The sequence below is a fragment of the Amphiura filiformis genome, chromosome 9 (assembly GCF_039555335.1).
Source record: "Amphiura filiformis chromosome 9, Afil_fr2py, whole genome shotgun sequence".
Classification (NCBI taxonomy): Eukaryota; Metazoa; Echinodermata; class Ophiuroidea; order Amphilepidida; family Amphiuridae; genus Amphiura; species Amphiura filiformis.
Genome location: NC_092636.1, coordinates 11,342,064 through 11,355,724, shown reverse-complemented (window position 1 = coordinate 11,355,724; position 13,661 = coordinate 11,342,064). Strand labels below are relative to the sequence as shown.

Genomic DNA, 13,661 nt, shown 5'->3' with positions numbered 1-13,661 from the left:
AATATGTAAAATTGAAGCTTGAATTTGGGGGTATTTATGTTCAAGTACAGTAATACTGAATTACCAGGTGTATTTGATGATTTTATTACAATATGTTCCAATATTCATAATTACCAAACAAGAAACACTAATAAATTAAATTTAAGCAATAGAACATTTACTGACCATATACCATTCATACTGCTGGTCCAATATTATGGAATTCATTGCCGAATTCAATAAAAACAACCAATTCAGTGAAACATTTCCGAAAAATATATTTGACACGATCTGGTAGATGGGGGCCAAAGGAGGCATTTTTGGGTGTACACGCTGTATGTACCATTCTAATATCACTTTTGACATTTAATGACGTTTAATATGAGATGAAACTTTCGTCACAATTTTTGTAGTCTGAATCGACGCAAGTGATATTGTGCGATGGAGTTTTTAAAACTAATTACTCACTATAAAATTAATGACCCATTACATACAAGCTAGACACGGTACCTCACGGTGATCTTCTGATAGAGGTAATAATTATTGAGAATACTAGAATCACTTTTGATCCATAGCGGAAGTTGCAAAGAAATATAATGGCCGTTATATTTGCACAGTACAACGGGCAGTATAATTGCCAGATTTTTGTCCACGTTTTCGCCCAATGAAAGTGTAATGGAACTTTGTTTGAGGGCGGCAGACGGTTACGCGATACAGCAGTATCAGACAACCGGATCAGACACTAATTTGTCCCAGCCTCTCAGATATGGACCGTGCACTGTATATTCGAAAAACCCGTCAAATATTATGTGCACAACATTGTAAAAATGTTGTCTTATGTATCAAACTTACAATATGTGTTGTACAGTAATTAAATGCAATAATTGTCATGATTACATGCATAATTAAAACGTATCATCCGTAGTATATAGGCCTATTTAGGCCTATACATTCTTTCATAAGTTTTCTTCTTTTTGTAGCCCCTGAGCCCCTAGACCAAAATTATTGAGGGGGCTAAGCCCCCCACAAGTCCCCTCCTTGGTTCCTAAGCCTATGCAAACGTTGACACACCTGCAACCGTAGACATCCACGCTTAAACAAAGACAGCGCAAATAACGTATACATTTACAACTCCACGTTGAGGGGGTTCAATGTTGTCGGGTGTTGGTGAGATAGGTCTACCGCGAGCGTGATTCAAGGTATCTTTATCAGTTTGTATCCCCATTTTCATATAGTAGGCCTATGCAAAATAAAATACCGTACTGACTCGAGTATAGTCCCACCCGTTTTTGGGTGAACATTTTTCACAATTGGGGGTGGGACTATACTCGAATTAAAAAAAAAAAGTTATTTATTTTTTCGGTTTTGGAGTGTCCCTGGACATAGAGCTAAATTTAACAGAGGGCGAGATGGTCGAGTGGTTAAGGCGTTGCGCTGCCGGCCGGGAGATACGATCGACGAGGGTTCGAGCCTTGGGCTTGCCTTAGGTGAAAATTCTCTTCCCTCTCAAAAAGTTCCTATATGGTCGGAATCTTTCAATTAAGTTCAGTTATTTAATTGAAGAATTTAATTGAAGAATTTCTTGTCGCCCCCATACACTGCTTAGCATGTGCAGATATAGGTAGTGTATGTGCTTCGTCCGTGATTCGGAAGTCACGTAAAGCCATTGGTCCCGTGTACAGGAAGAGTCAAACACTGTGCACGTTAAGTGTCAGAGCTATGCGAAAAGAGAAGGGGGACGATCCCCGGTTGTGATATCTGCAATCAATCCTAGGTTCCAGGATCGTGCATAGGTAAAAAACTGTGCACGTCACGTTAAGCCAGTGCGACAATACTCAATTTGAGGTATGCAAGTATATAGGAAGAAGAAATGCTAGGATCATTCATGGTTGATTTAAAAAAAAAATTGTAGGCCTATGTGTTTTAAATAAATTTGTACTCATGTCATACTCTATTAATGATTTCAAAATACATACAAATTCAATGCATTTTGAAATCATTAATAGAGTATGACATGAGTACAAATTTATTCAAAACACAAAGGCCTACAATTTTTTTTTAATCAACCATGAATGATCCTAGCATTTAGCTCTAGGTCCAGGGACACTCCAAAACCGAAAAAATAAAACTTAAATTTGTTTTTTTTTAAATAGAAAATTTGGGGGTGGGACTATACTCGCGTGATGAAAATAGACATCACAAAACCTCAAAACTTACACCATTTGGTCGTTTTCTGTACATGATAGCCTGTTATAATGACCCATTTCAAAAATGCCTTCTTTGGCCTCCATGGACTAGATAAGATCATGTCACATATTCAAAAATGTTGTCATTTTGCATGTGCACATAAACAGCTTCCCGTTAAAGGGGAAGTATCAGAAGGTGTGTCGGGCCATGTTTTGATTTTAATGTTTTAAGGGAAATCCTTCAATTTATTGGCTTTTCAATATTGGATCTGCCTGGCTTTGTATAACAAATAATAAAAATAAAAATAAAAATAAAAATAAAAATAAAAATAAAAATAAAAATAAAAATAAAAATAAAAATAAAATAAAAAAATAAATAAATAAATAAATAAATAAATAAATAAATAAATAAATAAATAAATAAATAAATAAATAAATAAATTAATAAATTAATTAATTAATTAATAAAAATATTTCAAGTTGACATACAAAAAATGAATTTGAACAAAACTGTCAGGTTTGTGTAACTGGGACCTATAAGGTTTTACATTTGGAATAAGCCCAATCGGCATTGGAAGTTTGCAATGCATTGTGGGACAGTTTTTGCAGTTTTGGGACACTTTGCCCTCTGACCTATTGATATTCAGAAAAATTGGTTTATGTGCGTACAAAATATAATTTAAAATGTTTTACAAGAATCAAAACAAACCCAAAAAACATTATTATTGAATAAATTAATTATTTAAATATTTTTAATGATAGCATTATGACAATAATAAATTAATAAATAATAATTACAGCAATTTCCCCGATATGTCAGAGGTCAAAGTGTCCCAAAAGTTACAAGGGCTTATTATATATGAAGTTTTCCCGTCTAGCAACAAAGTTGACTTACGTAAGCATCCTTGTTGGGTGTTAATGAGAGGCTCTCTACACTGGCATTCGTATACTCCAGCTGCATTCTTTACACACTGGGAATTGATTGGACATTCAAATGCTGTACACACCACCTCTCCTCCTGCTTCACAACGGCACATTTGGGTACAATCGTTTGTCAGGAATGAAGTCCCAGCCTGCAAAAAGATTGAACGTTAACACAATGAATGTGAGAATAATGCAATCAAAAATAATGTACTTGGATTATTTTTTGACAGGCATGTCGGCTCAAGCTGCCAACCCCTTAATCATTTTTAAGGGTAGTTTTGCAGAAAATAGGGACCCATATTTAACAAATTTGGTTAATATAGGTCCACATTTGTCCTTTTCGTGCAGGCGTGTGAGTTCATCTGTGGATCAATTTTCTATTTTTTATCAAAATTAGAACATTTCTTTTAAGAAAATGTCACTTTTTGAGAAAAAAAGACAATTAGAATCACAAAATAGTACATAAGTCTAGCTGCAAAAATATATTGGATGATGATTGGAAACGCATTTTAAAATATCACCACGTTTGTTGGAACCCTTTTTTATGGGACACCCTATTTTAAGAAGCCCCTTCCTGGATATTTAGCACCCTTCTCTAATAAGCCATTATTACAAGGGCTTCTCTTTATATACCGTATTATTTGCAATATATGCTCCCCTCTAATAACCCCCCCTCTAATAATTTCCCCCTCCAATTTTTCTGTGAAAAATTGGCAAAAATGCAAACATTTCCATGGTATATTGTGTGAGTAAGCTTAAAACTGGCACCAGTCAGTCAGTCAGTCTTGTCAGTGACGATCGCTAAATTGCATGGACAAAACCTATGACTCACACTTCCATCCATTCCATTGCCTAATTATGGTAGAATTTCACCAGATTCTCACTTGATGATGCACTTACAGGTGTAATTCTGATGTATTTACCACGAAAATGATATTTTCCATGGGCATTACCATAATAATATATTAGTATAGCCTTAAATCCCTCCTTTCTACAGGAGCACCATCGGGAAATTTATTCCGATTTTAAAGTTTTTTTCACTGACAATTCACCTTCAATAAATGCCCCCCTTTTGGAAAAATGCAACACCCCGGGGCCTTTATTAAAAACAATACGGTATTCATACAAATAAATCAACAAGGCAACTTTTTGTTTGGATATATGTACATCGGAACTCTTCACACGTTAAAACTTACTGGTATATAGCCCAGTCCATCTACATTGCAACCACACTGTGCTCTATCAACACACCTATCTCCGCTGAGTACTTTGCCTTCATCGCATTCGCAGCCTTCCGTGCATGGATGCACACATGGTGTATTAGGATCAGGATCAATGCATGTTGCTGGACAGCCTGAGATGCATGAACTGAAGTGGGAACCCGGAGGGCATCTTTGTGCTAGAGAAAAATGGCAGGAATAATTGATAATAATAATAAATAAAAAATAACAATGACTATGATGATAATAATGACAAAAACAACAACAATGATGATGAAATAACCAGGCTCATTCTGATTTATTCTATAAAAAAAATTATGCCACTTTCTTTTGTTGATAAAAATTGAGTTTTACTATTCCAGAAAAATACATCACTAATTTTGTGGGATTAAAAAAATATTATTAAGTTCTGCCAAATGAAACATAGCTCAATCCTAATCATTCATTTAGTACTAACTGGAGATAAAAGAAAAAGTTCACTATTTTACTAAATTCTTGAAAAAGAGCCAAAAACATGCATTTTCTGCATATTTTCTGACAATCGAATCTCAAAAATCAAAGACTTGGAACAAGTCTAAGCATTCAAAATCTTGAGTATATGCCGAAATTTTGCTCTAATTTTCACCTTTTTGTGTTAATTAAGTGATTGGTTATAAGAATGAAACATGTCTTTTCCAAAAATTAGAATGCCTAAACTGAAGTCTTTGGGCTTGATTGTCACAGCATACGAAAAACACCCTAAAAACGCATGTTTTTGGCCCTTATTTCCAAAAATTTACCAAATTTTAAAATTTGACTTTTATTGCCAGTTAGGACTAACTAAAGGATTAGGATTTAGCCAAGTTTGGCAAAACAGTCCTTTTTTAATCCAAAAAAATTAGTTTTTCTGGAATAAGGAGTAGGGAATGTGTAAAAGACTGCTAAAAATAATTTAAAAATATAAATCAGAATGCATATATCTGTGATCCAAATCTATAAGAATGTCAAAATTCCTGCCATAAATTATCTACTTACCACATCCAACCACAGGTTGCCAAGGCATTGGAAACCTGACTCCATTTAATTGGCATAACCTGACATAATAGGCTATGTCACCACAGAGATATGTGGTATCAGGACATGTAGCACACAGATCATACACACATGCTGTGAAGTAATCATCTGGTTTAATGACATCAAAACACTTTGCCAAAGGACCTGAAATGAAACCAAATTTATGCAATAATCATACTACAGGTATTAATTATTGAAATGCCTGTTGTAAGATAGTAATGTCTGTTGTAACAGAGGCATATGGTGGCGCAGTAGTGTAAGACATTGACTCATAATCCTGAGGTAGCTCAAGGTAGTGGGTTCAAATCCCACAGCATCAATGTGTTGTGCACATAAGGGTGGTCTTAACCCTGGAATTATGGAAACTTTTGGGCTTCATAACTGCTAAATTATTAGTCGAAAGAATATAAAAGTATACATTTTTAGACTGGAAATGACTTGCTGAATTCATCTGTGAGGTCCAATTTGGGCCAAAATAACCAACTTTGAGAAATTTTCACCAAAAATGGTCAAAAAATGCAAAATTTTCAAAAAAATCATAAAAAAGCCTGATTTTCACCCAAATTTCAAATATTTTTGGTGAAGTTGGTCAAAATTCAAAAAAATGAAAAAACGGCCCCTAGATATTTTTATCTAGTTTTTAAAAATTAATAAAAAATTTTTTTGGGCCAAACAATTTTTTTGTTACGTTGCACGAAAAAATTTGGGCAAAAAAAAACGTTTTTTTGGATTTTATCCAAAAATGAGCATTTTGGCCCAAATTGGACCTCACAGATGAATTCATCAAGTCATTTCCATTCTAAAAATGTATACTTTTATATTCTTTAGACCAATAATTTAGCAGTTATGAGGCCCGAAAGTTTTCATAATTCCAGGGTTCAGACCAACCTTAAGCAAGGCTCTTCACTCCTATTGCCTCTCCCCACCCAGGTGTGCAAATGGGTACTGGCTTTATTCAATGCCGGGAAGGTAACAGACTCGCTGTGGAGGAAGTATAGCGATCCCTCATTGTCTGCTAGGCCCAAGAGTTTCAAAAAAGAGAGATGGACACTCTGACTTGTGAACACAGGTTTGACCCCTTTACCAATACTGCGCCACCCATGACAAGCATGCAAAGGAGGGAAGATAGGGAAAGCATGCCTGGACAAAATGTGGAATCCAGGAAGTTCCTCACAGGGAAAATTTGCCATTGGGAGGGAAGTTTTGCTTCCCCAAATAAAGAAATACATAAGAAATTGTGGGAAATATTCCTACTTTTGTGTGAAAGGCTTATCTTCCTGGGGAAAAAAACCAGGGGAAAAAATTAGCCCCGAGGGAGAGACATGCATACATAGACAGATACTGGGCTGAAAGAAAGATAGAGAATGAGGAAAACAGGGTAAAAAGAGAGGGAGAAGGAAAACAGGAAGGAGAGTGAGGAAGGGAAAGGCAAGAATGGAAGGATGATTGGAAGAGATGAACAAAGAAAGGCACAGAGTGGTGGAAACAAGGACATACAATTACAAATGGGGCCCCAATGGGGGACATAGTAAGGAGAATGAAAAGGTAAGAAGAGAAGGAAGAAGTGAAGGAGAAAGAGAAAGAGAAAGAGAAAGAGAAAGAGAAAGAGAAAGAGAAAGAGAAAGAAGTAAAAGGAGGAGGAAAATGAGAGGAGTGGATACGGGAATAGAAAATAGAATGGAATGGAATAGAATAAAATAAAATAAAATGGAAAAGAAAAGAGAAAAGAAAGAAATAGACAGGAAAGGAAAGAAATGAATAAAGAAATGAACATATAAAATAAAAAAGAAAAGAAAATGGTACTACTGAAAGAAAGAAAAAGAGAAGGAACCTCTTACATGTACATACCAAAAAGAATGAAGGAAAGAGAGAAGGAACCTCTTACATGTACATACCAAAAGGAATGAAGGAAAGAGAGAAGGAAGCTCATACATGTACACATACCAAAAAGAATGAAGGAAAGGTCAAAGCTCATACATGTACATACCATTTGTATCTGTAAGTATCCCACACTGCTTATTGGCAAATTCTTTCTTTTCATCATCGTCACAAGGGCTATATATCTCTTTAGGTTCATCTCTGCAGTCGCCATCCCTGGCATATATCCAACTGTTACCAAATAAGTTGACATTTGGTTCCTGCCAATAAATATTAACATATTATTACAGCTTTGTTACCATGGTTACCGTTACTTATAACATTTGTAAAAAAAACCTCTGGAACAAGTTTTCATACATTTAATTAATTATATAGGCTCAAACTGAATTATCATCAGCATTAATAATTGTAACATGATTTCTGGTGTGTTGTGACAACCTTTGTTGGTACCTAGCACTTTGATGATAGGTTAAAGTGCCAAAACTGATCTGACAACTGAAAAGTACTGAATAAGGGGTTATAACACTTAGACATTATTTATGCTCTATATGTAATAAAACCTATCAAAAACAAAGAGGTGGCCTTCATTAGAGCATACAGAATACAGGGATAAAACTGTTAAATCCACATAAAAGCTGAAATAACTTGGGGAAAACATCACCACTTACCGCTACTCCTGTTGGTGTAACAAGGTCATTTGCTGCATTGCCATCAAAGTTGCCGAGCATTCCACAGACTTTTCCCCAAAATATTTGTGGAACTAAAATGCTAAAACCGGAGAAACCGTCCCAGGTGATAGTTAGGCCATAGTCTGTTGTTACAAGCTGCAACAAACAAATACACACAAATACAACAAATAATAATGTTGTGTACGCATGTAGCACTCTTATTGTCTTGCGCTATGGGATAGATTAAGACAGTAGTTGCATCATTGTGTGTGTAACATTTTTTTTTGTAGCCACAATTAAACATGAATAAATGTAATATTGTGCAACGTTTCTGGTAAAGTTTGTTACTTATAAAAATTACATAGGATTATGTGTTACTTTTGATGTTATAATCATTTTTGTTAATTATTTAATTTAATTTTAAAAACACCTATTAAACAGGTAGCTAGACAAATTCAGTCAGGCATGTGATTTATAATTTACTTAAAGGGGCATTTCGTGATCCACAGCCTCATCCCCCCATTTTTCTCTGGCTACCTAATGTTTATGTACAAAATATTTCTTGCAGATTAATTCGTTTTGCAAAGATATCGTGAAATTTGAATTTCGTTCTGGTGCACCAGAACGAAATTACAACGCATTGTCTATGGAGCAGTGTAATACACATAATCATGCATAACTCGCAAACGCAAAATCGGAATCAACTGAAATTTTGGGAATAGGCTTTTTCGTGGATATGTACTGAAAAATGTCATAAAAAGAGGATGCTAGGATCACAAAATCCTCCTTTAACTCCTATTCATAGGCAAATAAGATTACCCAATCGACAAAGCAAAGTACTGACCCATTGACTTTCCCTAAGGCTGCGATCACACAGAAGTATACGGTATACGGTATTCGATATACGCTCATTCCATCAGGCTGAGTTCACAAAGGAGTATACTATGTGAACTCACCCTGATCGAATGAGCATATATCATATAGCGAATACCATATACCGTATACTTCTATGTGATCGCAGCCTAATAAACAAACAAGAGACTTGGACAAGATAAGTGCATATCATATGCATGAACTTATTGAATTTGGTAAGAGGCAGCTATTCTTGAAAAAATGCTGCAAATGTGACTTGAAATAAAAATTCCTAAGCTTCAGCTATCCAACCACAATCTTAGAAATAATTGTTCAAACACTTTTAAGCCCTTATTGGAAATGGTCCCCACTTCTATCCCGTACAATGTTGGCACTCCCAATATGCTCATCTTCACCATATCTTCTCCCAACATTGTTTGGTGGGGAAAGGGGAGGGTGTATGCTTAAGATGAACATTGAGACAACACTATTATAATTCTTAGTTTCCAGTGACTCATATAGCGTGCACACTATACTAAGAAGAACATGGGAATTACAGTGGGTGTTTGAACACATTTTTTCCGGAATCGCAGGCTATCACAGGGCCATGATATACTTGTATTCACTCTGTGTTTGGGTGAATTCTCTTCTTCAGCATTTGGGGGATTTTTAGCTTAAAATTTATGTATGTGTGCAAAGGTGGCATTGGGCTTTTTTTATTTAAAATCCACAATACCTCTGTGCAGGCCCGTACGCAGGGGGGGGGGTGCAAAGTGTACAAAAAGTCCCAATAATTTCAGAATTCGCTAGCAAAAAAATCAGATTTTTTACTGTTTTTCATCAAAAAATGTCCAAATTTTGGAAAGAAAGTCCACTTTTCACAAAATCGCTCCCTCCCTTGGGAAAAAGGTCCACTTTTTCAAAATCAGCACCCCCCAAACAAAATCCTGCGTACGGGCCTGCCTCTGTGGAAGATTTTGGAAATATCTTGGATGAGATGAATGTATGTCATATGCATGAACTTGCTCTCTACAAGGCTACATAAAATGTACATATCAAATAATCAATATAAGTGGAGTCCTGATTTTTGGGGCATCCGCCACGGCAGGGCCCATTATTTGGCTTGACTTTGCAAAATGCGTCTAATTTCGGTCTTGCTAGATTTACTTCGCAACTGTTTTGTTTAAAAGTATGCCCAGCTTAGAAATAAAAACACAACTTGCTTGGTTTTGATTTTATTATTGTTTTACTGATATGCACAGGATGAAATCCTGTGTTCATCCTGTGCATTGTTTAAAATACAAAATTAATGGACTCATAATTCAACAACATTCAATATTCAATGCAATATCCGCACTGCAATAAATACAAAACTCCCCCACCTCACATGATCACAAATTGACACTGAAGCTTCATACCATTCATTTCAACACAATTTAAATCAATCCAAAAGGGTCCTGTCATACACCTCCCCCACTCAAACACATCTTTTGCATTTAATCATCTGCCCCTCTTCATTCTAATACCAAATCTAAACACTATTAAATTCACCGCATCACAACCAAGCTCACATTGGGCACCCCATTCCTTTTTTAAAGGAATTTTTATTTAAAACTATCAATAAAAAGGATGTCTTAACCCCCTGGACACTACTGGTCATCTAACAGCATTTCCGATTGGTTGATAACTTGAAATGCTCATTTCAATTGCCAATTATGACTAGGCTTTAAACTATTTATGTTCAAACTTGCATTTGCAGATGATCTTATTACAGGGGCGTCTATTCTTCCGTTATTCGCCCCCAAAGGGGAGGGAATAATTTTACCCCTTTGGGGAAGAATTTTGCGTTTTGAAAAAGAAAAAAAAAGAGGAAAAGAAAACAGAAATCAACAGGATTCAAGGAAGATTTTTTTAAAAAGAAAACTAATTTGGGCAAAAAGTAATTCGCGATATAAACACATTTTTTGATATTTTTGAAATTTAACAGTCCTCGAAGTAAATTGTATAAATCTAATGATATACATATGTACTTAAAGTGTATGTAGCTGGGATGAAAAGCTGTCCATCATATGAAAATGTTGACCTTTTGTATTGAATATTTACATTTTTTCCCCAAAACACCAAAAAATGTAGGTCTTTTTGGGAAGAAATGTATATATCTTCAATATGAAAGGTCACAATTTTCAATTGATGGACGGCTTTTCATCCCAGCTACATACACGTTAAGTACATGTCATTCGAGTTATAAAGTTTACTTTGTCTTTGAGGACTGTTAAATATCAAAAATATTAAAAATATCAAGAATTTTAATAATTTGCCATAAAATTTGTATTATATCGCAAATTTCGAAAAATCAAAATTATTTGATATCAGAAGGACATTCCTCGTATTCAGAATACAATTCGATGTCTGATGTGTTCTCAGGTCCTACAAAAAATACTGTGCAATTATTGCTATCTGCCCTTTTGTTGTAAAAACTTGATGAATGAAGGAAACCTTTTGATTTTCTAACCATGCATCATGTTTTTGAGACCTTTCTCTTTTTTGAGACCTTTTTGAACCATTTGACCTCTAATATTGCATTGCAAACTATTAATTTTGATCAAAACAAAAGGTACATTAAGATATTCCGAATACTAGTAGCAATAAATCTCATTTAGTATAATATGTATTCCAAGTAAATTTTATTTTTTAACCATGCATCTGTTTTTGAGAACTAGTAGCGATCAATCTTATTTAGTATAATAAATTAATATGCATTCCAAAAAAAAATATTTTCTGAAGGAAACCTTTCACTTTTCTAACCATGTATCATGTTTTAAGACATGTACTCAAAAATATCTTTTCCTTTGGTGTCTTTTATTTTACCAAATTTTACAGTAAATTACAGTACTTTACTGAAAATTACCCGGTAAAATACCAGAGGTTTATTTTACTTACCGATTTAGAACACTGCCTATGGGAGGTAACAAGAAAAATGAGGAAAAGTACACGTAGATAGCAACCAGCATATTAAAAATGTTCCCTTTCGGGTCAATTTTTGTGGGATTCCAGTTGGGGAAGGATGTGACACACCGCGGTAGGGTGAGGGAATAATTTAGATTTTCTGGAAGAATAGACACCCCTGTCTTATTAATACCCTCCTTGATTGGTTCAAAATTGACACAATATTCATTTTGGCTAATCGGCAGACACTTCTCGGGTTAAGTTAGATCCAATTTAAAAGTTAATTTCTCCCAAAATTGAAGTCTGTTTCAATCAAATTACTGTTGCATATTCTTAAAGTATTTGGTTAAAAATTTACCACCACTTTTTTAAGTCAGATGTTTTCATCTCTCTCATCAGGTCCAATGCATTAATTTCTTCCCACAAGTAGATCAAGAGTTACATAATGACTGTGTGTATGACCTATGTGTGACACATCCAGATTGTCTACTGAAAGGAGTGTGGATTGGGGAATGGAGAACCAGAGACTTCTGCTGTAAGTGCTTCAAAGTGGTAATATTTGCATGTGTAATTGTTTAATCCCCTGGACACTACTGGTCATCTAACAGCATTTTTGATTGGTTGATAACCATATGGAAAAGTTTTCCTATGAAAGTCTCTTTAAATAAATTATACTCGACTCCAGTGTGTGCACGCTGTGTGTACAGAGGCGTTCGAGGTCAATGCACAATGCATACATTACCACACAACACACTAAGCAGGGCTGTATGGAAGAGGGTATGGTTTTTCCTACAGTACTGACGGCACTTTGTAACCAATAAGATTCCTTTTAGAGAGTAGAATCTGGCAAAGTATTTCTAGAAAATACCGTTTGAGCCAAGTCAATCAGACTTTCTATTATCAAGTGAGGGCCGTCTATAGCATGCTACTTTTTTTGACACGGGGTGCATGTCAGTGTATTTCGCCGTAAATCAAGTGAGATTTTGGGAATACCTTGCTGTGTTTAGTGCTCCTGTACGACGAGGTCTTTCATCAGATTTCCTTGAAAATCGGGAAAGTAAAGTTTAATATATACATGAGACAATTAAGAGTGAGCCAAAAAATTAAAGACTTTCCCTTCATAATAATTGCAAGTTGAAAGAGAAAAAAGACAATTTCTCCCATTGCTTAACTGTGGGACCCCTTTTATTTGAGCAAAAGAGACTACTTTTCCATATGTGAAATGCTCATTTCAATTGCCAATTATAACTAGGCTTTGGTCAAACTTGCATTTGCAGATGATCTTATTAATACCCTCCTTGATTGGTTCAAAATTGGACACAATATTCATTTTGGCCAATCGTCAGACAGTTCTCATGGGGTTAAGTTAGTTTTAACTTACCAGACCATTTCCACCGTATGCAATAGAAATTGGTGGAGTAACAGCAGTGGAGCCTGGTGGTAGATCAAATGGTGGAATATATGCGTTGACACTAGTAGTCCCAAGATCAGTCACTAACACCTGGCCTATTCCTGGACCCATCTTTACAATCTGTATAAAGAGTAGAAAAATGATTCATTAATGACACAAGAGTACAGAATTCTGTACAAGGCAACAGCTATCTCACACACAGAAAAAGACACCCCCACACACCCCTACCCACAAGAGCTATATTGTGGGGTACCCCCATAGGGTTCTTGTATGTTGTGGGGTATAAATAGGTATGAACATACAATGTAGGGGGTATAAAACTGTGTGTTGATACTCCCATAGTGGCTGATGGTGACATGTACAGTGTGTCACTCTGGTGGTATATTTAAGACCTACCCCTACCCCCTCTAGAGGCCCTAAAATGACATTTGCAGATGTCTTCATTGTGGAGGTATCCCGGCCCATCGCACTCCGTGCATCCGCGGGTATTCATGCTCGTCAAAAATTTTGCGAAATAAGGGGTGTTTTCAGATGAAGAAACGCG

At 35.6% G+C, this 13,661-nt stretch overlaps 2 protein-coding genes across 2 annotated transcripts in view; both read right to left on the bottom strand.

The window, feature by feature from the left end:
* The window catches only part of LOC140159975 (IgGFc-binding protein-like), a 44,303-nt gene that overhangs the window by 29,801 nt on the left and 841 nt on the right, over window positions 1–13,661 (bottom strand). The window contains exons 2-7 of the mRNA XM_072183243.1: window positions 13,088–13,237; window positions 7,909–8,064; window positions 7,350–7,500; window positions 5,324–5,506; window positions 4,286–4,488; window positions 3,061–3,238 (exon numbers count right to left, since the gene is read on the bottom strand). Coding sequence (XP_072039344.1) covers window positions 3,061–3,238; window positions 4,286–4,488; window positions 5,324–5,506; window positions 7,350–7,500; window positions 7,909–8,064; window positions 13,088–13,237 — 1,021 coding nt within the window. The remainder of the gene's footprint in view (window positions 1–3,060; window positions 3,239–4,285; window positions 4,489–5,323; window positions 5,507–7,349; window positions 7,501–7,908; window positions 8,065–13,087; window positions 13,238–13,661) is intronic.
* The window catches only part of LOC140159974 (zonadhesin-like), a 48,413-nt gene continuing 47,856 nt past the window's right edge, over window positions 13,105–13,661 (bottom strand). The window contains exon 30 of the mRNA XM_072183241.1: window positions 13,105–13,237. The gene's annotated coding sequence lies outside the window, so the exon portion shown is untranslated. The remainder of the gene's footprint in view (window positions 13,238–13,661) is intronic.